The sequence below is a fragment of the Amblyomma americanum genome, chromosome 2 (assembly GCF_052857255.1).
Source record: "Amblyomma americanum isolate KBUSLIRL-KWMA chromosome 2, ASM5285725v1, whole genome shotgun sequence".
Classification (NCBI taxonomy): domain Eukaryota; kingdom Metazoa; phylum Arthropoda; class Arachnida; order Ixodida; family Ixodidae; genus Amblyomma; species Amblyomma americanum.
The window spans coordinates 139657740-139682042 of NC_135498.1; the positions used below are offsets into that span (position 1 = coordinate 139657740).

Here is a 24303-nt window from a genome sequence, read left to right on the forward strand (position 1 = left end):
CACCGCGGCAGCTTACAGTGAACAAGGCTCATGAAAACCCTCGCAGGCTCGACAGACAATTAGGTTCAGGGAATTAGGTTTAGGGAGATTTAACGTCCCAAAGCAACCGATGCTATGAGGGAGGCCGTAGTGAAGGACTCCGGAAATTTCGACCACCTGCAGGGGTTCTTTAACGTGCACTGACATCGGACAGTTCACCGTGTCTACAGAATTTCGCCTCCATCGAAATTGGATCGTCGCGGACGGGATCGAACCCGCGTCTTTGAGGTCAGCAGCTGAGCGCCATACTGGGCCACCGTGGTGGGCGACAGATTATTAAACTTTAAAAATGACGAAATCCCTCAATGAACGCGGCATATGAAACAACCACCGAATGAGAGGCACATATATGCGCGCGACAAGCGAATATAAGAAGTGGACTCGAAGGCACAGACATCGTATGTGAACACATTAAAGAAAAAAAAAAGACTGCATTCGCAGATGGGATGCAGCCGGCGGAAAATTTGTATCACTGCAGCTCCAAGAAATTTCGCGCGAGCTACGTACGTTTCTTCTATATACTGAATACACAGCTGCGTTCATTTCCGTCTGTGTGGTTTGCTTGCAGTGCTTTCAAGAAAGTTTGTAAATTATCAGAAGGAGTGGTTCTAGCGCCAAGGCGTACAGTCGGTAAGAAAAGACTCTGGCCGGTCCACGCGTGTTCCTCAAACGAAGCCGATATCTCGACTATTAGCCGCGCCGGCTGGAGACCGCACTCATAGAGATGAAAGAACAAAATTCTAGCTTTCACCTCCACAAGTTTGGGCTCCAGCTGCCGGCTAACAGCAGAACTACCACCGCCTTCGTTTGAGGAACACGTGGTCCACAGACTACTGTACCCGACTGTACACACACAATAAAACTGAAGACAACACGGGGGCAGAAGCGCCATTCTTTCCTGTGTTCGTACGGCGCTAAAATCCTTTTATTATGTCTGACAAATCAACTATAGCTGACCAGCTAACTCTTTAAAAAAAAAAAAAGTCCTTTCGCCCCTTTATCCTTGTTCTCAAAGGCCCGGACAAGGGAACGGTATATATTGACACATGTGTAGGAAGCATGCATGCACTACTTCTGAATAAGCTTGCTGTCTTGGAACACGATGCCACAAACTTCTCAAACACATGAATTGCGCTTGGCGGCTCCGGTGTCAGAAAAACAAAAACAAAACCTTGAAACCCTGTTTCTAGAGCTGCAGCCCGCCGAGATTACGTGAATGTAAGGACCGGCTTCTTGTTACGCTGACTTGAAATGAAGAATCGGAGCGTTGCAGCAGAGCATTTTCGCTTTCTAATCGTGACAAGTGCGATCCTCGATACGTCACAGATAACAGGCTTTCGCTAAACAAACCAAGGTAACGAACTCGAAAACAGTTCTCAGCGAGGCCTACTTTTGTTGCGACGACAGGCACAAAAATATTGTGTGTCGTCTGCTTGTGTGTCGTCCGTCTCAAAACAGAACCACCAAAACGCTGCCGCACGGCGGATGACGCTAGGTGATGTGAGCCGCCGTCCAATTTCTAGGGTTCAGTTATATTCTTCTATCTTATCCATCCATCATTTTTTTTACTCCACGTTTATTATCCTCCTGTGAATCGAGAGCGGCGACTTTTCTACAGGCAATATCCTACGAAATCGCTTTGCATCACGCCGCCATGAGCCAGGACAGCCAGCCTGCGACTCCAAAACGTCGCAAGCTATATCTGGAAAATGAAAGCCGCCCGTTTGTTGTGCCGCGCTCAACAGCGTGGTTCAATAAGAAGCGGTCACTCACGTCGCCTGCAACGTCTGTTAACGGGAACCCGACTTATGTCTCCGACTCCGCTAGCGTAGAATCTGGAGCCAGCTCTAGTGCCGCTGGGCCAAGCCAACCAAGCAGTGAATCCCACTTCGGGGCCGCAGCCGAAACTGGCAGCAGCGATAAATGCTGTCAGTTGGACGACAACAGCGGGGCCGACAATAGTTCTCTGTCGCACACTGACGAAATAGAACCGCGAATGGATGCCACAAGCGAGGGTGACTGCAGCAGCAGCAGCAGCAGCAGCGAGTACGGTGACCCGGATGACGGCGAAGACGACGGTGCCGCTGTGCCGCACGGTAGTACTGTGCCACAATTTGACAGCGCAGAGCTTCTTTCTGAATGTATGCAGGAATTCGGGCGCAAAACACTGCCTGTCTCGTCGACGACATTGGCTGAGGCAGTTGTTCTCATAATGGCCTTTGTTGTGGCTAACGGGCTGACTTGGTCAGCGCTTGACGACTTGCTGAAGTTGGTAGATGCCTTGTTCGGGTATCAACGGTCGGGCCTACCGCACTCAAAATACCTGTTCAGAAAGTTGTGGGCAGGGAAATGTGCAAGTCTCGTTCAGCGCCACTTCTACTGCGAAGTGTGCATGTCACTCCTCCAGGCCTGCAGTGACAGTCAGATGCTTTCTTGCAAAGTGTGCAAAACACAAGTAGAATGGCGCACTGTCAAGAAAAGAGGCTGTTTTTTTGCTCTCTTGAACCTTAAAGAACAGCTTCACCTTGTCACAGACAAAGTTGGAAGTTTACTGTTTGCAAATATGTCAAAATTGGCTGAGGCAGCTAGTTCTGGAAGTAAAATAATAACCGACATTGGCAATGCGGCAGTGTGCAAAGGAATGCGTCAACAGGGACTCCTAAAGTGGAGTGATTTCACATTGACAGTGAACACTGATGGCAGCCCACTCTTCAAGTCCAATAATTCATCAGTCTGGCCTATTCAGGTGTGTGTCAATGAACTACCACAGCCTCATCGCATGGAGAATTCTTTTCTTGCTGGCTTGTGGTTTGGACGGAAACACCCTGACATGATGCTGTTTGTGGGAGAATTTGTGAAGGCAGTGCAGGCTGTTGGTGAGGTTGTCTGGCAACATGGGGCTGCAGCTGTGGCTTCGAAAGTGTACATTGCGTGTGTGTGTGTGGATGCCCCTGCAAGAGCATCTGTTGGCAACCACACGCAGTTTAATGGTCTTTTCGGTTGCCCCTGGTGCCTAGCATGTGGGAAACTGGAAGAAGGTAAGAACGCCACTCCACTAATATTTATTATTAGTGCCTTCGAGCCATCCTGTTGCTGGTAGTTTAGTGATTGCTCAACAAAACTAATTTTGCATATTTAAAGCCACTGCCACTGCTCATCAATGTAATCCGGTTTGCTTGTGCTGGTATTGCAAAATTGGACTACTATCTGTGTACCTTGCTCGAAGAGAGTTGAATGATACCTCTGCAAGTACTGTCCTCAGCTTTTGTCACCTTTGGGAGCCGAGAGGAGCGCTAATAAATGCCATAACTCCATTTTTAGACCATATACTTGTTAACATTCATGATGGCCCTTCGATCTATGTAGAACTTCAGACGCATGGCCAGTTTGCAGCAAAGTTCTGTACTGCGATCTGTTCAAGAGCTAGTGGTGTTGTTGATGCCAATTGCTACACTTGCCTACCTGCTTGAGCTGCATGCAGAGTCACCATATATGCTGTTTTAGATGATTTTTCTCAACAAGCAGGCACTGTTTGAGGGCGGTGTAATGTCCAATCAGCAGTTTGTCTTAGAGCCAGGCCATGGCCTGTTGGCCACCTTGTCAGCAAAGAAGTTGCAGTCACATCATAGCACCTGTTGTTTATGATAGATTTCTTTGCAGTGGTCTGCAGCACCATTAACATTGTGCACTGGTTTGTTATGTCATTAAAGAGGTGGCATATACCAGCTTCCTTTCGGCAGCTAAAGGCAACCAAAACAAGAGATGGCACTTGTGCTGTTAGTACACGACTCTCTCTTAGTAAGCTTCAGTTGGTTACAATTCAGAAACAAAGTGGATTTTCGCTGTCAAAGGACCCTCTTCCAAGCAGTGGCATCGGGCAGTTATCATGAGCTTGCTAGCGTGACAATGCAGGGAGTAGCAGATGAAAGGGGATAGTCCCCCCCTTGCATATTCACACTAACAGGTTCATGAGAATCAGCGGACGCCATGGCCGGAAGGGGGTCGTTTGACGGGGAAAAGCTGCTCATTCTTCAGTTGTATTCGACTGCAATTAGTAGTCCAAAGGTAGTGAACAGCTGGGTAAGAGTTTATGGGTTACATCAGCACTTAACCTACGCCTGTTGCTGAAAGAGTGTAGTTAAAGAAGAGTACTAGGCTGTCTTTTTGTTTCAACATGAGAGGCACCCATTCTTTACGTAAGATCTTTCGCATTCTTGTATACTGTAGTAAGAGTCCTTCAAGAGATGTTTAACCTACAGCCATGACTATTTTTCACTGTGCTGATGACCTTAAAGCTTTCTTGCTTACATTGATTCCTTTCCTTTATTTGCAAACAATTCACTGAGCAGCAGTGTTGAAGTGAACCAACTGAAAACCACCAGAAGTTCATTACACATCATAAACTATTAGTGCAGAGTGTGTGGCGTGGCGTCAAACATTTTAAAAGATGGCTTGGAATAAAGAAAACAATTTGGGTTTAAATTATGGAACATCCACTTTTGAAACGTCCAGCAGATATATAGGCAAGGTCTTGCCAGCAGCACTAGTATTTGACTTTGGAGTATCAGGTGCATTGCCATTTTTATCGTAGAAAAGTTTGGCAGTACTACAGAAATTGTGCATTTTGTAGTAGAATCTCTTTGGGAACCTTACTGGACAGTAAACATGTTATGCTTTGTTGTAGCCTTTTGGTGGATTTCGTTTTTTTCAATGTTTTCTTTGTACAATTGTGGCCTTAATCTCAGGTGATCATTATGGCAGTTTAGGAAGGGTACTCGACTACTGAGTCGGAGTTCCCAGGTTGGCACCCGGCTGCCGTGGCCACGTTTCAATGGAGGCGAAATGCAAAAAGGCGTCTATATGTTGTGCGATGTCAGTGCATGTGAAGATCCCCAGGTGGTTGAAATTATTCTGGAGACCTCCACTACGGCACCTCTTTTTCTCCTTCTTTCGCTCCCACCTTCCTTCCTTCTCTTAAGCAGTGGTTTCGGTGTTGGCCTAGATGTGAGACAATTACTACAACTTTCCCTTCCTTGAAAACCAATTTTCCAATTTTTTTTCAGGACGGCGCCTTTATACCAGCACTGAGCCACCAGCAGAGGAGAGGACATCAAAGGGTGTCCGAAAGAATATGAAGCTTGCCATGCTGCAGAAGACATCGGTCAATGGCCTAAAAGGACCATCACCTTTGTGGTCCTTGAAGTACTTTGACCTTGTGTCGTGCTATACGGTTGAATATATGCACTGTGTGCTGCTTGGTGTGACAAGGCAGTTCACAGAGTACTGGTTTGATCCATCCAGGTGCCGTGAGAAGTACTACATAGGTGAGTATTTGTTCATGACCTGGGTTTTCGTGTTTTCTAGCTGACATAAGGCTGTGTAGGGAACTATGCTTTGTTGCTCTTTCAAGAATTGCACCTAACATAACATGCATACTAAGCAGTTCTTGTAGCTAGGCTTATTGGTACATATTCAGAAAAGGTACAGGAGTGCAAAGTATGGACACTGATGAAGTGACAGTACAAAACGAGCATAGTACTGTAACAAGGTTTAGTTGACATGCATGCATATTTACCCATGTGCCGAGAAACAGACTGCATACATTCAAGCATTTATGGACAGCACTTATAGACGGATACAACTTAAGAACGCAGCGGCTTTTGTCTGTCAAAGGGGCCCTTCCAGCCAGTGGAGTCGGCCAATTCTCATGACCCTGCTGATGTGACCAAGCAGGGAGTGGCAGACGAAAGGGGGTAATCCCTTCCCACTGTGTCCAGGGATAGACTCCTCTTTTCATTGTGGCGCTGCTCCCTGCATTGCCACGCTAGCAAGGTTATGAGAATCAGGTGACGCCGTTGGCTGGAAGGGGGTCCTTTGATGGGTAAAAGCCGCTGTCTTCTTGAATTGTCTATAGGAAAAAACTTGACTATAGGAAAAAACTGTGCACTCTCGCATAGCACTACTGATGGGTCACTTATAATGATTGCATTTGCAGGACGGCCAAGTACCGTGAATGCCCTCAACAAACGTCTCACCAGCATTCGACCACCACATCACGTCACCCGTCTGCCTCGCACAATCCAGGAGAGGCACTTCTGGAAAGCACACGAGTGGCGAAACTGGCTGCTTTTTTACTGTGTGCCGTGTTGCCTGAACACCCTCCCTGCTCAATTTTTGAGGCACTTTGCTCTTCTCTGCGAGGCAATTTTTATACTTCTACAAGAGCAACTTTCATCTGCTGCCATCAGTTATGCAGGTGAGGCCAAATATTCTGTCTGGAGCATAGTTATTTCATTCTGCATTCCAACCTTAAGATTTTATATGCACTCTGGATTAATCCTCTAATAGATATTTATTCTACAGTGGTACCGGAATGGTCCTTTGGTACCTTTGCTTCCATCTTGTGGCAACCAAAAAGATACTTTGGACGAGCCCTACTTTCCATAAAGCAGACACAGATTGCCAGAAAATGCACAAGCTGGACTCTTAATACCCAGAAATGACAGTCTGCTTATGACAAGCCTGGCTCGTCCCAAGTCTGCTAGCTGGTTAAAGCAGCATATACACCAAGTTCTGATGGCATGATTTTTCTTTTTAATTATGTGTAAGGCATTACATAGATCAGCACGTGACATCTGCCAACTATGACTGATGAATAGTTCATGATTGCATTTCTTGTGTCATGCTGTTGCTGTTTCAACACCAGAACGATGGCTGTCACCTAAAAAGTTAGTATAGGCTACATGAGGCTTGAAAACTGCAGTATTATCTCTGCTGCTTCATTCATTGTCATTCCGGTTCTTGAAACAGGCTTGCTTTGGTGTTGTACTGAATTCAAATGACGAAGTAGTCATTATATTGCAGTTTTTTCATGCCTCATGTGACGTATACTGACCTTTGACATTGCAGCCATTGTTGTTAAAACAAAAACAGCATGAGAAGAAATTTAGTTGTAAAGTACAGAGGAATTGTTTGTGAGTACCAAAAGGTGATTCATGTATACTAATGTCTCATGCATCATTACAAAGAAACATGCAACAAAAAAAAATTGTTGCCCATATTTATTAAAGTGCCTGGCTTTCTTTTCATTCTCCAAAAAATTATTCTAACAATGAAAGGTACAGGGTGTTAACTGTGTTCTTAGCAAAAATATAATCTTTCCTAGGCCTGCGGTTTCTCAGTTCACACAATCCAGAGTGTAGTGTCGCTACAGCATAGAAAAGCATGCAATGCTACTAACAGGCTAGATGGCACTGAACATAATGTCTCAAAGTGACGTACGGGCCGCCGCGGTGGCTGAGTTGTTATGGCGCTCGGCTGCCGGCCCGAAAGACGGTTCGATCCCGGCCGCGGCGGTCGAATTTCGATGGAGGTGAAATTCTAGAGGCCCGTGTACTGTGCGATGTCAGTGCACGTTAAAGAACCCCAGGTGGTCGAAATTTCCGAAGCCCTTCACTACGGCGTCTCTCATAGCCTGAGTTGCTTTGGGACGTTAAACCCCTACAAACCAAACCAAAGTGACCGTACCTTGTAGTAGTGTGTGTGTGTGTGTTTGTGTGCATGCGCACTGTCTACAAAATCGCAAGAAAAATGAATCATTTAGGAAACAAAAATGAAGCAGTAGGATGCATTTATGATAAGGCCTCCGCTGTAATTTACTGCATGAGCAGTGCCCAGTTGTAAGTATATGGCACCAAAACAGCAGCATTTCGTTCATTTTCATTTCTTACATTAGTAATACCAATAATGTTTTTCTTACAGGAGCACATGCTAACTGTATGCAGCGGTGTTCTGCATGCCAATGAAACATTAATGGTCATTTTGGGCAAAGCTAGCCAGCGAATGAAAGGGACCTGCCAGTGACCTCTATTTCACACAGCAAGCATCTCACTTGTAGGATGCCACTATGCCCACTTGTAGCAAACTTCAAACCAGAATTAATTTGGGAGCCTGTTTGCATGTAGAACACAGAGGGGTTTATGAAAAAGGCAGATATCACAAACTTGCTGTCTTCATCATCCTCTTTGTTTAAACAAGAGTCAAGTGCTTGTTTTTCTGTTTCTTATTCTTACAGCAATAAACTCATAAATATATCCACTTAGTGAATCGTGGCTTACCAGCAAGAAAGCCGAGCAGTACAAAAGGGCTATGATGTTTTCAGCTGTGACAAACCCTTTTTCAGTGTGAAATGAGAAAGGGCTGAATCGGGAAGATTTTGAGTGTTTAATTTCAAGTGAATTTTTGAGAGGATTGCTTCTGAATTTTTTTTGTTACAGCATATGATTTTAACAGCCAGAGCACTTACCATGCGACTTACTGCTTTCTCTGTACTGGCCTGAACATTTGTTCGATGACTGAACATGCCAGCTTGCTTGCCACATAGCGCTAAACAGACACGGATGCAGGGAGACAAACAGGACGGGCGCTTGTTGGCTCTGTTTCTTTTCTTTATCACGGAAAACATTAAATGAGGCATAGGCAATATTCCGGCATAAATGGCACATTATTAAAAGACCACTCTTATGTATTGTCAAAGGTTGATGTTTGACAAATTATCTGGAATTATTCCACGTTTCTACACCTTTGTTGCTGCACACTTTCTCGTTGCATCATGTAGTAACAACTGCTCTGTGCTAGCTGTTGTGAGGAATTGTCGTTTTTCAAGAAAACAAGGAATCCAGGATACTCTGTTAGGTGCAGCAGTCACAGCCCATAGTGCTGATCTGATGGAAGCCATCTGCCCTACGAAGCCGGCATATATGTGGGCTTCTTGGGTGTACACAATGCCAACATGGTCACCACCGGGGGTACCACAACTCCCAAAGCTCATTGCCTCAGTGGTGGTGTAGCGCAACTTCTTGTCAAAGTGGTTTGTTAACAGTACTGAATTATCTTAGTTTTAGAGTAGTGGGCTAATGTTCACATAGCTGCATAATTAAATATATTGAAAGACTATGCCACAAGTAAAATAGCTTTCTTTTTTTTTTTCAGATCGCCTCCTGCAACGCTTCGTGTGCCGAGCTGCAGCACTATACGGGGAGCGGTGCATGAGCTTCAATGTGCACCAGCTGACGCATCTAACCCAAGCCGCCCGTAACTTCGGACCCTTGTGGGCCCATTCTGCCTTTGGATTCGAGAGTGGGAACGGCCACATCGTTAAACTGGTGACGGCAGCAAATGGAGTGCCTGATCAAATCTTGGAGCGGGCAATCATGAGTCAGGAACTGCACCTTGTTCTTTCTTTGAACGCAATTCCACTGAGGAGCCAGCAGTTGTGCAGTGAATTTCTTCATTACCCTAACGTGAGTAAGGCTCACTATGTGCAGGGTGCCTGCATGTTTGGAGTGCCGAAGGAAGTGCCTCTGCTTCTGCCAGCAGAAAGGGCTGCTCTGGAGTTAATGCTCAACAACATTCCTCGAGTGCAAGAATATTTCAGATTTTTTTATAGAGGAACTGTGATGCATAGCCAGCAGTACCAAAGGGGCACCAAAAGTGACAGTAGTGTCATTGAGTCTCAAGATGGCGAATTTTTCGTTATTAAGAGAATTTTCGAGGTAGTTGATGAGGGGTCCCCAAGCAATGGTGAAGTTGTTTTGCTCTGCAGGAAAATTGTTTGTGAAGACTGCGATTTGTACTTGCCAGGTCACATAATGCAGTGTTTTTTTTCTCTAGAATTCCCACTGGTTGCGCTGAATCTCAGTGGAGTAGCCAAGCCTTGCATTTTTGTCACATTCAGCAATGAAGAAAATTATGTTTGCAAAATTCCAAACCTCATTGAACGAGACTAGGAGGCAGTGTTAAAGGTCCACTGAAGAGATATTTGAACTCGTCTTTTTACCGCGAGAACTCTTTCTACACACTCCGGGCATTCTTAGAAACTTCGAATTATTGTCCTGTGCACCCATTTTCCGTAATTTAAATCAAATGTCTTGGCTCCCGCCTTTTTTTGAACTCAATGCTGTAGGTAGGAGGAGTCAACCAACGCGTGGAGCCAGCCCCGTGGCGGCTTGCCGCTCTGTCATTGGCGGAGTGATACGTAAATCAAAAGAGTCCACATGTATTTTTATTTCCATGGGCCTAATTTATGGCTATGTTGTCTACGACTGAAACTATTTATTCACAAAAATTTCCTAAAAACTAAATAAAAGCGAATGCAAAGCCGCCACTATAGACTGTCTGAAAGGCACTCCACGCGTTGGTTGACTCCTCCTACCTACAGCGTTGAGTTCAAAAAAGGGCGGGAGCTGGGAGGTTTAATCCGATTTAAATTAGGGAAATGGCCCGCACAGGACAATAATTCGAAGTGTCTAATAGTGCCCGGGGCGTGTAGATAGAGTCGCCGCGGTAAAAAGACCAGTTGAGATTCCTCTTTAGTGCACCTTTAAGCCTTTGTCATTTCACTAGCGCTTGTTTACCCATCAAATTGTTAATAAAATATTAATTTGAAAAATACTGTATAGTAGGGCCATAATCATCAGCTTAACTACACTCGCTGCAGGGCAAAGGTCTCTCCCATATCTCTGCAATTAACCATGTCCTGTGCAAGCTATGGCCACCTTATCCCCACAGACTTCCAAACCTCATCCACTCACCTGACTCTTGCAATCCCCGCTACACTTGCCTTCTCTTGGAATTCACTCCGTTACCTTAAAGGGTCCCTGAAAAGGGTGTTTGAGGTTGTCTATAAAATGCCTGCATTATGTAGAGTACAGGCCAACGAGCGTTCATGCCGCATACAAGACCTCAGAAGCGAGCCGATAATTTACAACACAATATTTAAAACTCCAGCTTCTGTGCCTAGCGGTGACCTAGCGGTGACCTGCGGTGCTGTGCTTTTGCCCGAATCCGTGCTTGTTGCGTCATGTAGTGCTCATTACATCAGCAGCAGACTGCTAGCGTTGGTTCGTGTGCGTCAGCAGGCGGCAGAGGGGGCGAGTCTGAAGTGCCGGCAGAGGAGCACCAACATTTCAGCGTTTAAAAAGTGACGACAGGAGAAGGAAAGGTGCAAAGACGGAAATTCAAATGTTGACTACAGATAACTCAGCTTCCACAAAAAGCATATAAAAAATTCTTACTGGAGGTTATTTGGGAAGCAGCATCCTTTAGCATCCTGGGCACATCGGATGTTTGCCGAGACCCCCTTTCACAGCCCCTTTAAGTCATAAGTCATCTTGCCTTTGCATACATGCCCTGCTCTTGCGCATTTCTACTTAATGGCAGCAATGGTGGAGAGAAGGCAGGCAGATGGTGTCTTGAGGGGCACAAAGTGAAAAGAGAGGGGAAAGCCTCAAGGTGCTTGCCAATGTTTCAACTAGAGGTTAGGACAAATCCTCTTGTTGAAACATTGGCACGCACCCTGCCACTCTCCCCTTCCTCGTTCACTTTATCAATGGCAGCTAGGATATCATTAACTGGTGTTCATTCTATGATCTGGCCACTTTGCTCCTTTCCTGGCTCATAATGTTGCAGTTACCATTTTCCATATCTTGCTGTGCTGTCTGCAGTTTAAGTTGAGCAGTTTTTGTTAGCTTTCACATTTTTGCTCCATAGGTAAGGGTAAGATACAACCGTTATAATTATTCTCTTGAGGGATATTGGCAATCTGCTATTCACGACGTAAGTGTGCCTGTCCAATGCACTGTGCCCCATTCTGACTGCTATCATTGTTCCACACTCATGGACTGGATCTGTGGTCACTGCCTGCACTAAGCAGCTGTGTTTAACCTATTAGGCCCTCGGGCCAGTAGCTTTGTATATATGTGACTAGTTCTTAGCGTGGTGTATTTTAACATGCTAATTCATAAGTTTACCACTTACAATAGTTTGCTACCTATCACGAACTGTTTTTGCTTTCACGACGGTTTTGACCATTATCATAGATTTCTGGATAATTTTTAGACCCACCATTGTGCTTTGCTTGTCTTGGTCCTCGATCATGGCATGTGGGGATTAATGTTCCGAAGCTGCACATGGGTTATGAGAGATGCTGTAATGGGGAGCTCCGGATGAAATTTGACCACCTGGAGTTCTTTAATGTGCGCTGATATCGTACAGGACGTGTTTTTTTTTTCCTGCACTACAGTGCAGTTGCACTGGAAGAAGTTGAATCCTGTGACCTTGTGCCATACAGCCAAATGCCATAGCCACAAAACCATGACTTTGGGGGCACCTTCTGTACTGTGTGAAGTCAAAATTGGAGATTCCTCGTGTTATTAAGGTGCGCAGTAATCGCTGGTCAGTCTGGCGATACTGAAGTGTTAAGCTCCTTGGAAGATGCTACAGCTTTCTACAGTGTGCCACAGGTGTGTAACACATTCATTAACTAATAAAAAGGAAAGATATTACAATGAAAAGAAAGTTTGATGTTTTCATTTTGCACATGGCCCCACTGATGTTGCAATAGTCACAAGGAAACTGTTGGTCTGCATCAGTGCACGGTCACAAAAGTGTGCTGAAACCGTATTTTGGATGGCAGAAGGTGTTCCTGTTATCAATATCCATTGTCGAATGAGTCCTCTTTATGGCAGGGTGTGATGTTTCCAGTTAGAAGGTGGGTAGGGACTGTACACATGCAAGATCCAGCTTTGTCAAGTATGGAACAAGAATCGCAGTGGAAGCTTGGTGCTTGCATTTCACACATGAGCTCATGGCACTTGCGGATGATTTTATTTGTGATGGTTGTCACATTAAGGAGGTGGCTACTGCGGGCATTCTTGAATTTGAGTATGCTGAAGGAATTGCGTGCACTTTTGCTTAAATTTAAGTTTGTCCTAAAAAAATACGATTTAACATGACAACGCTTGGAATGACAAATCGGGTGACGAAACTACCGCGTTGAACAAGCTGCAGTTTCAGGATGCACTGCCTCACCCACCTATAGTTCTGAACTAGCGCCATGAGGCTTCTTGCTATTCCTGTAACTGAAAGAACATATAAAGACCATGCAAGTCCCAACTGGAGCCATCGGCCTCATTCTTCTCTGACAGCAAGTAAACAGTAGTGCATCGATGGCGTAAGAGCATCAGCGTCAGTGGGGGACTATATCAAAAAATTAATTACACCTCCAAAAAGACATCCCAGTTAAGCTTTATTTTGACTTTGACATCTTTCATTCTTGCTAACACGTTACAGACAAGGAGGCAAATTATTCAGCACACCTCTCAAGCTTAGGATATATCTATCAAATTTTTGTGTCTGTATATTCAGTTCCTTGCTATTGGAGGCTACTTCAGTAATAAGGGATGATTAATTCAATTGATTCATTTATCCTATGGACTAATGTATTGTGGCCTCATTTTCTGTTATCTTTTAGGTCGTGTCCTTAGCCTAATTATAGTTCTTTATTTCCTGATAGTTCTCTAAATAAACTTTTTTGAAATGTATGCACTTGAGCTGATGTGTAGCTTTGAAAGCACAGTACCAGAATGCCATATGCTTGTTCACACATGTTGTGCTAGCTGGTACAACTTGGATTGGTGCGATGAGTGGGATTTAACATCCCAGAGCTGCACATTGCCTATAAGAGACACCACAGTAGAGGAACTGATTTTGACCACCCGGGGTCGAATTAATTATGAGCTCAGTTGCGATCCACATGACAGACAAGATGAAATATGTAATGCATTTAAGTTCATATGAGCCATATAAAAGACACATATGAGCTGAAATATAATTGAGAGACACATATTGGCCCATAACAAAGACACATTGTCCCAATTGAGTGACTGAGACACATCCGAGTGATACAAGAGACACATATTGGCCCATACGGGTGACTGGGAGACACGTATCAACCCATACGAGTGACTGAAAGACACATATCAACACATACAAGTGATACGGGAGACACATATTGGCCCATACGGGTGACTGGGAGACACGTATCAACCCATACGAGTGACTGAAAGACACATATCAACACATACAAGTGATACGGGAGACACATATTGGCCCATACGAGTGACACAAGAGACACGTATCTGCCATACTAGTGATACGATAGACACATATGGGCCATACGTGTGATATGGGTAAACACGTATTACCGTATACGTGACACATATTACATTATATGTGGCACATATTCAACACATATCATCTCATATTACCACATATCGCACACATATAAATTCATACTAGGCACATATCCATCCATACGAGATTTTTCGATAGGGAGGCAGCTGCAATGCTAGCCGACGGCATGAGACGCCACGGACGGCGAACTAAAAAAAAAAAACAGCGCGCGACTACATGCCGCACCGAAAGATACTTTCCCTCCCGAAAAAAGCTAAGATTTTACGATCTGCGAGTGCTATCAGAGGTTTTTTTTTAAAAAACAAACTTTACATGTAAAACCCTCGGTTGCCCTCTTCTGCATCATGAGTGGCTATTCAGAACGACCAAGAATAGGTTTTTAAAAGCGCGGCGAGATTTTCGGCACCCACGTTTCAGGTCTTATGGTCACCATCGGCGCAGACGGTAAGCATGTCCGAAATTTTATTTATTTTACTGTATTTATTCATTTATGAATACGGTCAACCCTCACTTGAGGGTCACTGCAGGGAGAAGAAATGAAGAAAAAGAAAAGTGCATATATAAACAAGAATGCAGAAGGCTCTTCGAGCACCTACAAATCAAGAGAAAGTAAAAACGCAACACAATTCACACCACCCCACAGTCACCTGCTGTGCAACAAGAAATATTTGGCAGTCATTAACGCGCAGATCCACAGGAGTCCCATTCCTAGACAGAGTCACCAAGCGCATTCATGAAAGCCGCTACACCGACAGACTCAGGAACATGAGCGGAATGTTTATTCCAGTGCTCAATAGCATACGGTAATAATGAGCTGCGATAGACGTTAGCTCAGGATAAGTATGGCCATATCGCTTTGTGATGATTAAGGCTGGAGCTCAATCTACCTCGAGGCTGTAGATGTCTTTATTTACCAATGTTAATTCCTCCATGCATGATTTGGTACAGTATTTTTAGTCTTTGCTTCTCACGGCTTCTTTCTAATGGTAAGTTTTACGTTTATTTCCTGGTCTGCGGATGGTAAAGTCGTTCTCCTATGATACGTGTGGATGCAGTGCAAAATGGCTTGGGTCAATCCAGCCGTAAACTCTGTTCCCTTGTCCGTCCTCAGCGCAGTCGGACGTGTTCAGCGGAACATAATCCAACTTTGGCTGGAGTGCCATCCCGCAAGAATTGCGCTTCTGCGCAATGTTCAGGCAGTCGGTGGCCGCTATTTATTTTTTTTTTCAGAAGTAAACATTCGCGACGGGCCAAGTACGCCCATACCGATCTGCTAAAAGGGCATTGGTGCTATGTGGCTCAGTTGTCGTGCTGGTCAGGTAAGTGGGGTTTTTTTTTTTGCTGACTGTCTCGGCAGACAACCATGTAATATGTGACCTGCACTACTAGTCGTGACCACTACTACGTGTCTTGAATTCGAAACAGGGCGCGAGTAAAATCGAGATGGATTAGGCGGGTTTAATTTTTCTGACATTTTTTTTTCAGTTTTAAAAATTGTTTCGAATAGTCTCTCGTAGTTATAATGAAATATTTCTACAGCTTTTCAACTTTATAAACTTAGGACGTCATATCAGGGACAGATTCCAACTGTAGTCAATGTGCGGACTAAAAATGCCCCCCCGCCCCCCTTTAATATCGTCGAAAAAAAAGCTATTTCTGTTGGTACTTACTTGTCGGCAGATTCAAGAAAGCGATTTAGTTCGTCGTAGTGTTTCAAGGCATGCAATTAAACTGTCTCGTTCTCATGCAGAGTGATATTTGCTGCCGAAAATTCTTCCCTGAGTAAACTGAAAAGCGGCAGCAGTCAAAATAACATTAAAAAAAAAACAGAATTCCTAACATGTCAGCGGCCATAGGTACTGCACTCGTGACGCGACAGGCGCCTTCGCTTGCTGCAGAAGTTTTCATAACAGGCGTACATTGGAGGGATGTTGCAGCATTTAAGTGCGCAGAGTGCAGTGCAGGCTAGATTTCCCGTGGCATGAGGTGAACACGACACTGCTTACATAGCTTAGGATAAACAAGACGAGCGCGCGAATTCTGAATCCCCAGTTCTCAGATGTGTCAGTTGGCCGGTTTAACGACTCAGTCAGGCCGCGGCGGTAGCCCAGTGGTTATGGCGCTCGTCTGCTGATCATAAAGACGCGGTTTCTATCCCGGCAGGGGTGTCCGAATTTCGATGGTGTCGAAATTCTAGATGCCCATGAACTGTGCGATGTCAGTGCGCTTGTTAAAAGACTCCAGTGGGTCGAAATTTCCAGAGTTCTTCACTACGGCGTCCCTCAAAGCTTGAGGCACTTTGGGACGTTAATTATACCCTCATAAACCATAAAACTTACGACTCACTCATTATTGCTCCTCTGGCTTGCGAGGCACGAATTGTTTGCTCGTGAAAGGTCGCGACCTTGAACGCTCAGTTCTGCGACATTGGGGACTGAACAAGGCGACGCATGCTGCGTATACAATTAGAATGCCATCTGCCAATATCAGACGGAGAACAACTGATGGCGACGGACATTTGGTTCGCCAACGACTGCCAAGTATGAGACCCTGTCACTGCCACTGCGTTTTTTGTGGTCACAAGTTTACACGCGCAAAAAATAACAGAACGCTCTTCATCACACCGTGTACGTTGCTGACCACATTTTTTCAGCTTTAAAAATTATTTCGAATAGTCTCTCAATGTTATAATGAAATATTTCCACAGCTTTTAAACTTTATAAACTTGGAAAGCCATATCAGGGATAGATTCCAACTGTAGTCACTGTAGGAAAATGGGGAGGGGGCAGATTAAGAAGAAACAACTCATCATGTTTTTCTCAGTAACGTACCTCCTAAGTGGTTTATTTTTTCGGCATTTCAATAAAGCCGGAGAAGTATACAAAAAAAGAATCCATGACATTGAGCTTTTGCGCAGCCGTATGTATGCCAACGGTTAAGGTGTAGAATTTTTATCATGCATGGTCGCACTCCTTATGCGAGGGTAAGAATGGGCAAATCGAAGGCGAATACAGCAGTTTAGAAAACCATATCACCTCGAGGGATTAGCGACGAAGCTGTTATCGCCGTGAAGCGGCGGGCAGGGTGCCGCCATGTTTGTCAACGCTACGTACGCAAGCAACGCAGAGACCGCAACATAAAAATCCGAATCTCACGTACGTACGTGAGGCTCGCTCATACCCTTTGCGTTCTGCGCATGCGCACTGGTCACCCGTAAGAGCTCTACGTACGTGAAGCCTCTACGTACGTGAAACTAAAGCTCTCTATTATTTGTGCTCAAGCACGCAACCGTACGTAATGAAAACTCGTATGCAACTCTCGTTGGATACCTGAACAGCGCTGTTAGCGAAGGATTTAGGGGCAAGGATCGGTCAGATTTCGATTGAGGCGAAATTCTAGAGGCCTGTGTATGAGGGATGCATTGAAAGAATGAGAAGGGTATTCCAGTGTAGAGATGGGGATCAGTAGCGAACGCCTGGAAATCTTTACGCGTACAGGGATGTGTCAGCTATATTCGGCCTGGAACATGTTCTGAAGAACGCTGCAAAATTCATATTTGGATGAAAGGTGAACCACCACATCAATCAGTCGTTGTGGGAAGATGTCTAGCGCCAAATTACTCTATCGCGGCCTTAAAATCTGCGCAAGGAAGTTCTCTTGGGTCTACTGGCAATGGAACCGATCGGTTGTCGTTCACACACCCATTTCTCGATATTGAGCGCCATATTGTACACTAACTCCTTTGCTAGGTTTGTGGCGCTGCTTGCGTGTTTATAAGAAAACCGCTTATTTCCGACCTATTAGACCTTGCACTCCGCTGATTGAGCCGGCTTTTTATGTCAAATATGGATGAAAAGGTCTTAAAGCATTTTCATACCTGTTTGAATTTCAAAATTACATTCGTATTAACTACGGATGCCGCACACACATGCTAGGTCAGAGACCCTTAACATTTTGTGCAGCAGCAAGTCTCATGTGCCCCAAGACTTTCAAGCGCCGGACAAAGGGAAATGATGCACCTACGTAACATTATACTATAAACCGGGCGCCGCGGGGATTCCATGGACGAGTCCACCGACGGTGCACGCCGTCAGAGCTTACAAACTCACTGTCTACGATCACTACACGCAGAGAAAAAATAATTTGCTGATTTAACCCTGACCCACTTATCCTTATCAATCCCTGAAGCTCGCATTCTTCGGTGAATACAATTTAATCTTATTAATACACCAGGCAAATTTATTTTGCATGGGATACACTTGTACACCTCACTGCTGGAACTGTTCACACGCATATGCAGATATAGAACACTGCCTTACAAAGCGCCCATCAGCCTCTTTGTCTACCGCCTATCCTTCCCCCCCCCCCCCCCCCCCACTCCCTCACGCCCAGCGTGGCCCATCTGGCTCGCTTCCTGGGATCTGAACGTACCACGCGCCTTCGTCACCTTGGTCCAGGACATAAAGGCTGTTTCAATAGACGCGTTACAGCACCACCACCTCGTAACATGCTTTTTTGCGTGCGGATTTTCGATGCAGGCGAAACGCAGAGGCATCCGTGTGCTGTGCGATGTCAGTGCACGTAAAACAACTCCATGTGGTCGAAATTTTTCCGGAGCCCCCACTATGTCTCCTTTTTTATCTTTTGAAGCCAAAAGCTTCACTACCCCAGCTTTTCCTGTCGTCAGCGAGGCCGCAAATTTCACCTTGAGTGTAGATAGAGGCATGTCTGGCAGCTAGTTTTACTTTGAATGTAGGTATAGGTGAAACAAGGAAACGACGCCTGTCATATATCTCGGTGGACAGCCGAACCGCGCTCGTAAGGGAAGGAAAATGAAATAAAAATTGGTTTTAAGGAAAAGAAATTTCACGTCCCACATATCTCGGTGGACACACGAATCGCACCATAAAGGGTGGAATGTGAAATAAAGTTGGTTTTAAGGAATGGAAATGACGCCTGCTTAACATTGCACCATTCCCTTTCCTCCCAAAACAATTTCTTTTTCGATTTGGCTTCCTGAAGTTATTTCTAGAGTTTGCGCTTCGTTTGGAAACGTATTATTATTCAATATCTCCGCATACAACGATCAATAATAAAGTTGTATATATCACCGAAGCTATATTGAAGATATACTGTCTTTATTGACCACCTTTATTGTAGTTTCGAAGAAAGCAATACATTTAAGAAATAAAAAAATGTATACGCGTGTGCCAGCATGGCTATCTATGGAGACCACAAGTCGGTCGACCGAAAGCGTAGCTACAGAGATGCGGCTTTTCGCTTTCGACCAGTTCGAATCCGACCGCGGCGGCTGCGTTTTTATGGAGGAAAAACGCTAAGGCGCCCGTGTGCTGTGCGATGTCAGCGCACGTTAAAGATCCCCAGGCGGTCGAAATTATTCCGGAGCCCTCCACTACGGCACCCCTTTCTTCCTTTCTTCTTTCACTCCCTCCTTTGTCCCTTCCATTACGGTGCGGTTCCGGTACCCAACGATATATGAGACAGATACTGCGCCATTTCCTTTCCCTCAAAAACCAATTATTATTATTATTATTATTATTAATATTATTATTATTATTATTATTATTATTATTATTATTATTATTATATTATTATTATTATTATTATTATTATTATATTATTATTATTATTATTATTATTATTATTATTATTATTATTATTATTATTATTATTTCGACCAGGGACGACCAGAGCTAAACCAACCCCAATTTTGTTGCCAAAGCAACGCTAAGCCAGCCAGCGAGCCATTTCGGCTCGTCGCGCACTTCAGCCGTGTGCCGTGGCCGATGAACCACCTTGAGCAGCCGTTGCCTAGCAACACCCCAGCTGCGCTGTAACAGATGGCGCTGCCGTCGCCTCTCGCTGCACCAGATGTGCTCTGCTGGGTAGAGGGCGAGGGGGTGTCGACTCGCGTGAATATATATGTATATATATATATATATATATATATATATATATATATATATGTGTGTGTGTGTGTGTGTGTGTGTGTGTGTGTGTGTGTGTGTGTGTGTGTGTGTGTGTGTGTGTGTGTGTGTGTGTGTGTGTGTGTGTGTGTGTGTGTGTGTGTGTGTGTGTGTGTGTGTGTGTGTGTGTGTGTGTGTGTGTGTGTGTGTGTGTGTGTGTGTGTGTGTGTGTGTGTGTTTGCGTGCGTGTGTGTGTGTTTGTGTGTGTGTGTGTGTGCGCGCGCGGTTCGCCTTAGTGTATTGTAGAAGGATTACCTGCAACATGATTTAATATCTGTGTCCTTGGAACCAAGATATTAAACATATTTTTCGAATATGGCGGAGTGCTAGATGCACTCTGGCAATCGGTCCGCCCGGAATCGCACTGATTCCCGTACCGGCCTTTGGCCTAAGGGCCTATCAGTGCGGCGCTTTTTATTTCTATCTTTCCTCTCCTATCCTTTAATACTCCCACTTTCGGCACGCGGCAGCGAGCGTGGATCCGCTTGAGCCAGTAGGCAGGCCTGTGCGCTTTCCTTTCGATCTTCCTGGTAGCAGCAGAATTAGTGTATTGCAGCCGTTAAGCCTGGACTCCATGTACGCGGAAACTCACGCGAGCGCGAAGCCTGGACTCCATGTACGCGGAAACTCACGCGAACGCGAAGGCGACGGCGGCAAGCGACGATCGACGCCGTCGCGCGAAGCAAAATGCATGTGTAGCTTGTCGTATCGCCCGGATCTGCATCCACACAAAATTTCGCTCGTCGCCCGGAAGTCCCCCACGTGACTGGCCAATCAGAGCCCCACAAAGCCGTTTACGGTTTGCCCATGGTTTCTCACGGGTACATCTCACGAAAAAAGCGCGCCGTCTTGGTCATTGCCATCGTTGAGAAAATATTTGGTTTTGTAGCTCAGAGGCAGACCCGCATGATTTCCATAATCTACTTGTTGAGTGCGGAGGGCTAACCGCATTTGGAGCGGACTACGCGAGCGGGCGTACTGCAGGGAGAGATGCGTGTCGGGCCGTGGGTACCGGCGCTCGATCCACTGTGCCGCTGCACTCCAACTGTATATACGTGCATGAACACTCGCGGCGTGCATTATTGGTATATTATAGTTTGTTCACTTACAATCAGATTGCAGTGACAGTTTATGGGATTGTTTTTACTAAGTCGGAGGGCACAGTCGCCGAACGAAAGCACACCTCTCCCGTGAATCCGTGACATGACTTCGTCTCCGAAAGCACGCCGTTGGTTATCTCCACTGCCACTACACCGCTGCCGTGTAGAAAATATAGGCACACAGAAAATTTTAAGAGAGAGAACAGGTACGGGCGTGTTTCTGAGCTTGAGTGCTCCAAGCACGGAGTACGCTGCGCAAGTCGGGGGTGCGCGTCGCCTGCCGCCTTCGCTTGCATGGAGGTTGCCCACAAGCGACGGAGCTAGCGTCGCCGTCCCGCCTTGTCGCGTCGCTTGCTCTTTCGCGCTTATGGAGTCCAGGCTTTATTGAAGGCGCGAACGGGACTCAACAACGACCGAACGAAGCGAGGAAGAGCCAACGCGCTCAAGAGACGCCAAAAGAACGCGCCGCACGACACGAGAAGCGTCGTAACGAAGATGCAAAAAAAATCAGAGCCAATTCTTTTCTTTCGCTTCCATCTTCCCTTTCCTTACGGTGCGGTTGGGGTATCCACCGAGATGTTGGACGATTACTGCATCAGTTCGTCTCCTCAAAAATTACCTGTGGTTTAGCTCCTCCTGAAGCTGGTTAGAGCGCGAAGGCAGCGCTGCATTGTGCAAGTAGTCGCTGCTTGGCGTCGGTAACGTTGAGAAAATTGAAAATCGATTTTGAGGAAAGGAAATACGCAGTAACTGTCCCACATATTTCGGTGGGTACCCGAAACGCAACGGAGGGAGTGAAAAAAGAAATTAAGAAAGAGGTGTCGTAGTGGTCGTCTCCGCGATATTTATTAGGAACGGACAGAAGGTATGTTCGGACCAGCCCCTAGGGAATCGATCCTTTACCAGTAAGAGGATAGTACGTGATCACCCTGGAAATTTTTTTTCGTCTCATATAAGTTGTTTCTATCCATCCATCCTTGCAAATAGTAGTAGTAGGTGTTTAATGTGAAATAAAAACAAAAAGGAAGGTAAAAGGGTTTTTGTTAAATGCGACATCTGCATCACTATGGCGGCGGCACCTGAGCTGGGGCAGTGAAAATAAAGGATAGAAGGTAGTTTGGAGAGTGAAATGATAGAAGTGAGGTGACAGTAAGAAAGGATAGACGGAGCGGTGATAAATACACTATTTACATAATTCATTTGTCCAGGTTTCGCGCGTGGATAGTTGATAAAGGAAAGGAAAAACACACGCGCACAGCACTGCACACAACAGCTGGGGTGGGGTGCCCAGCTAATAAATGTATCCTTCAAAATTAGAAAATTGATTTTTGGGGGGAGGGAAATGGCGCAGTATCTGTCTCGCATATCGGCCGACACCTGAACCGCGCCGTAAGAAAAGTGATAAAGGAAGGACCGATCGTTATAGGCACTAGGTGGAGGTTCCAAGTTTGTGACCCCAGTGGCGGTGGCCGCCGCCCGTGGGCGCCCGGATAAGGATTGTTGGGCCTGTAGGTTTTCGACCACCTGGGGACCTTTAAAAGCGTACTGACATATCACAGAACACTGGCGCCTTTTGCGTTTCGCCTCCATCGAAACGCGGCGGCCGGGGTCGGGTTCGAACCCGGGTACCAGTGAGCCAACGCCGCGGACATAGTATTTATGCTTCACAGCGTTCTAGACTGATAATTTTTAGAAAAGTAAGAGCGCAAAACTTGCTCCCTCGGTCAGTGGAATCCTCAATCGCGCTTTCAGGTACGTGGCGGTCTTGAGAGAGAGAGATGTGTTCTGCATGCATTAACACTGACAGCTTTTTGGCAGACACGCGGTACTGCAGCAAAAGGCCGCAGCGTTAATTGGGTGGCTAACCTCTCGCGATCAACCATTAATTTAACCCCCACCACCAGCCAGGGTGGCAGGGTGGGCGCGCTTCATATATGTTGTGTGCGCAACGCACTTAACATTAGAGACGCCAAGCGGCGTCTACTTGCCCGATACATCAGAACTTTCTCACTCTAACCAGATTCAGCAGTACACTCTAATCCCGGTAGCCCATAAAGCTACCTATATAGGAGTTACACACAATAAATGCGTCTAAAATAAGCGTTACAGCGCGAGTGTTTTTGATGTTTTGATTATTCTTGACCGATGCATAGGTTACAATGACTCAAGAGGTGCGCTTTATATGTTACTGTTGAAGGAGCTGCCTTGTAACCCATAGAAAAAAATGCCCAAAATCGGTTTTTCTGGTTTTGTAACCGATAAAACGCACCTCTTAGATTACGGTAACCTATAATCGGCGCGGCGATCCCGTTGAAACGAAAAAAAAAAAAACAAACCTTGTTTCTTTTTCAAGGCCACTGCATGCTTTTCCCGCCATGCGACGCATCCCGACAAGACGGAAGGCGGGGAAGCCGGGTCGGCTGTTCTCTCGCTGCCGCCATCTTTTACCACTTGCATTTGCATTGCGGAGCCCGCGAAGCGGGTCTTCTTTTGTGCGCACCGCTGCAAAGCAAAAAGCGTGTTAGCATGTGCATCGCATATGCGGAATGAAGTAGAAGCTTATCCTGCGCGTCGTGTTATGGCACGTTTTAAATGATAATTCCAGCGACATAAGCTCGGTGCATGATTTTTAGCAAGGAAGCATAATGTAGTTGTGTTATTGTAAGGTTAAATATCGTCCAATTAGGCCCTTTAACAAGGATTGGAAATGTTGTGATAGGACTTCTTGCATGTTACGTCCATAGAATGCGGAGAGGATTGGATCTCAGTAAAGAGAGGCCGGAGGTAGCGAAAAGATGCCAGCGACACGGATGACATCAATTTCGAGACCATGTGCGCATCGGAGCTGTCAAGCGCGGGGCTATACCGAGCAGGCACGCGCGCACTCAAGAGTCCACGAGATGGCGCAAGAGAGTTCATTCTCACTTCCCGAGACCGATAGTGTGTACGGAAACTGTGCGTAGCCTCTCCGTGGGAGCTTCGCTACTCTGTCCGCCTTTCGCTTGCGGCAGCACGGTTGGCGCGGGCCGCGTGCGCAGCTCTCAGAGAGAGGAGCAGGAGAAGGAGGAGGAGAATAACCGCGAAGGCTCTCGCCAAAGATGCGCCATCTCGTTTCACGAGTGGACGATGGGACAGAAGTCAAG

General features: G+C 45.7%; 1 protein-coding gene across 1 annotated transcript; it reads left to right on the plus strand.

The window, feature by feature from the left end:
- The first annotated feature begins 2274 nt into the window (after nucleotides 1-2274).
- LOC144121829 (uncharacterized) lies at nucleotides 2275-10314 on the plus strand. The gene is made up of 4 exons (XM_077655242.1): nucleotides 2275-3077; nucleotides 5103-5363; nucleotides 6035-6295; nucleotides 9031-10314. The coding sequence occupies exons 1-4, from the start codon at nucleotides 2432-2434 to the stop codon at nucleotides 9825-9827; spliced, it is 1965 nt and encodes a 654-aa protein (XP_077511368.1). The 5' UTR covers nucleotides 2275-2431; the 3' UTR covers nucleotides 9828-10314.
- The last annotated feature ends 13989 nt before the right edge of the window (nucleotides 10315-24303 follow it).

Excerpts from the sequence above, each read along its gene's own strand:
- LOC144121829 (XM_077655242.1), top strand. The coding sequence starts at position 2,432 with ATGTCACTCCTCCAGGCCTGCAGTGACAGTCAGATGCTTTCTTGCAAA. Across the intron at positions 3,078-5,102 it reads ATGTGGGAAACTGGAAGAAG|GACGGCGCCTTTATACCAGC; the intron begins GTAAGAACGCCA and ends ATTTTTTTTCAG. Across the intron at positions 5,364-6,034 it reads CCGTGAGAAGTACTACATAG|GACGGCCAAGTACCGTGAAT; the intron begins GTGAGTATTTGT and ends TTGCATTTGCAG.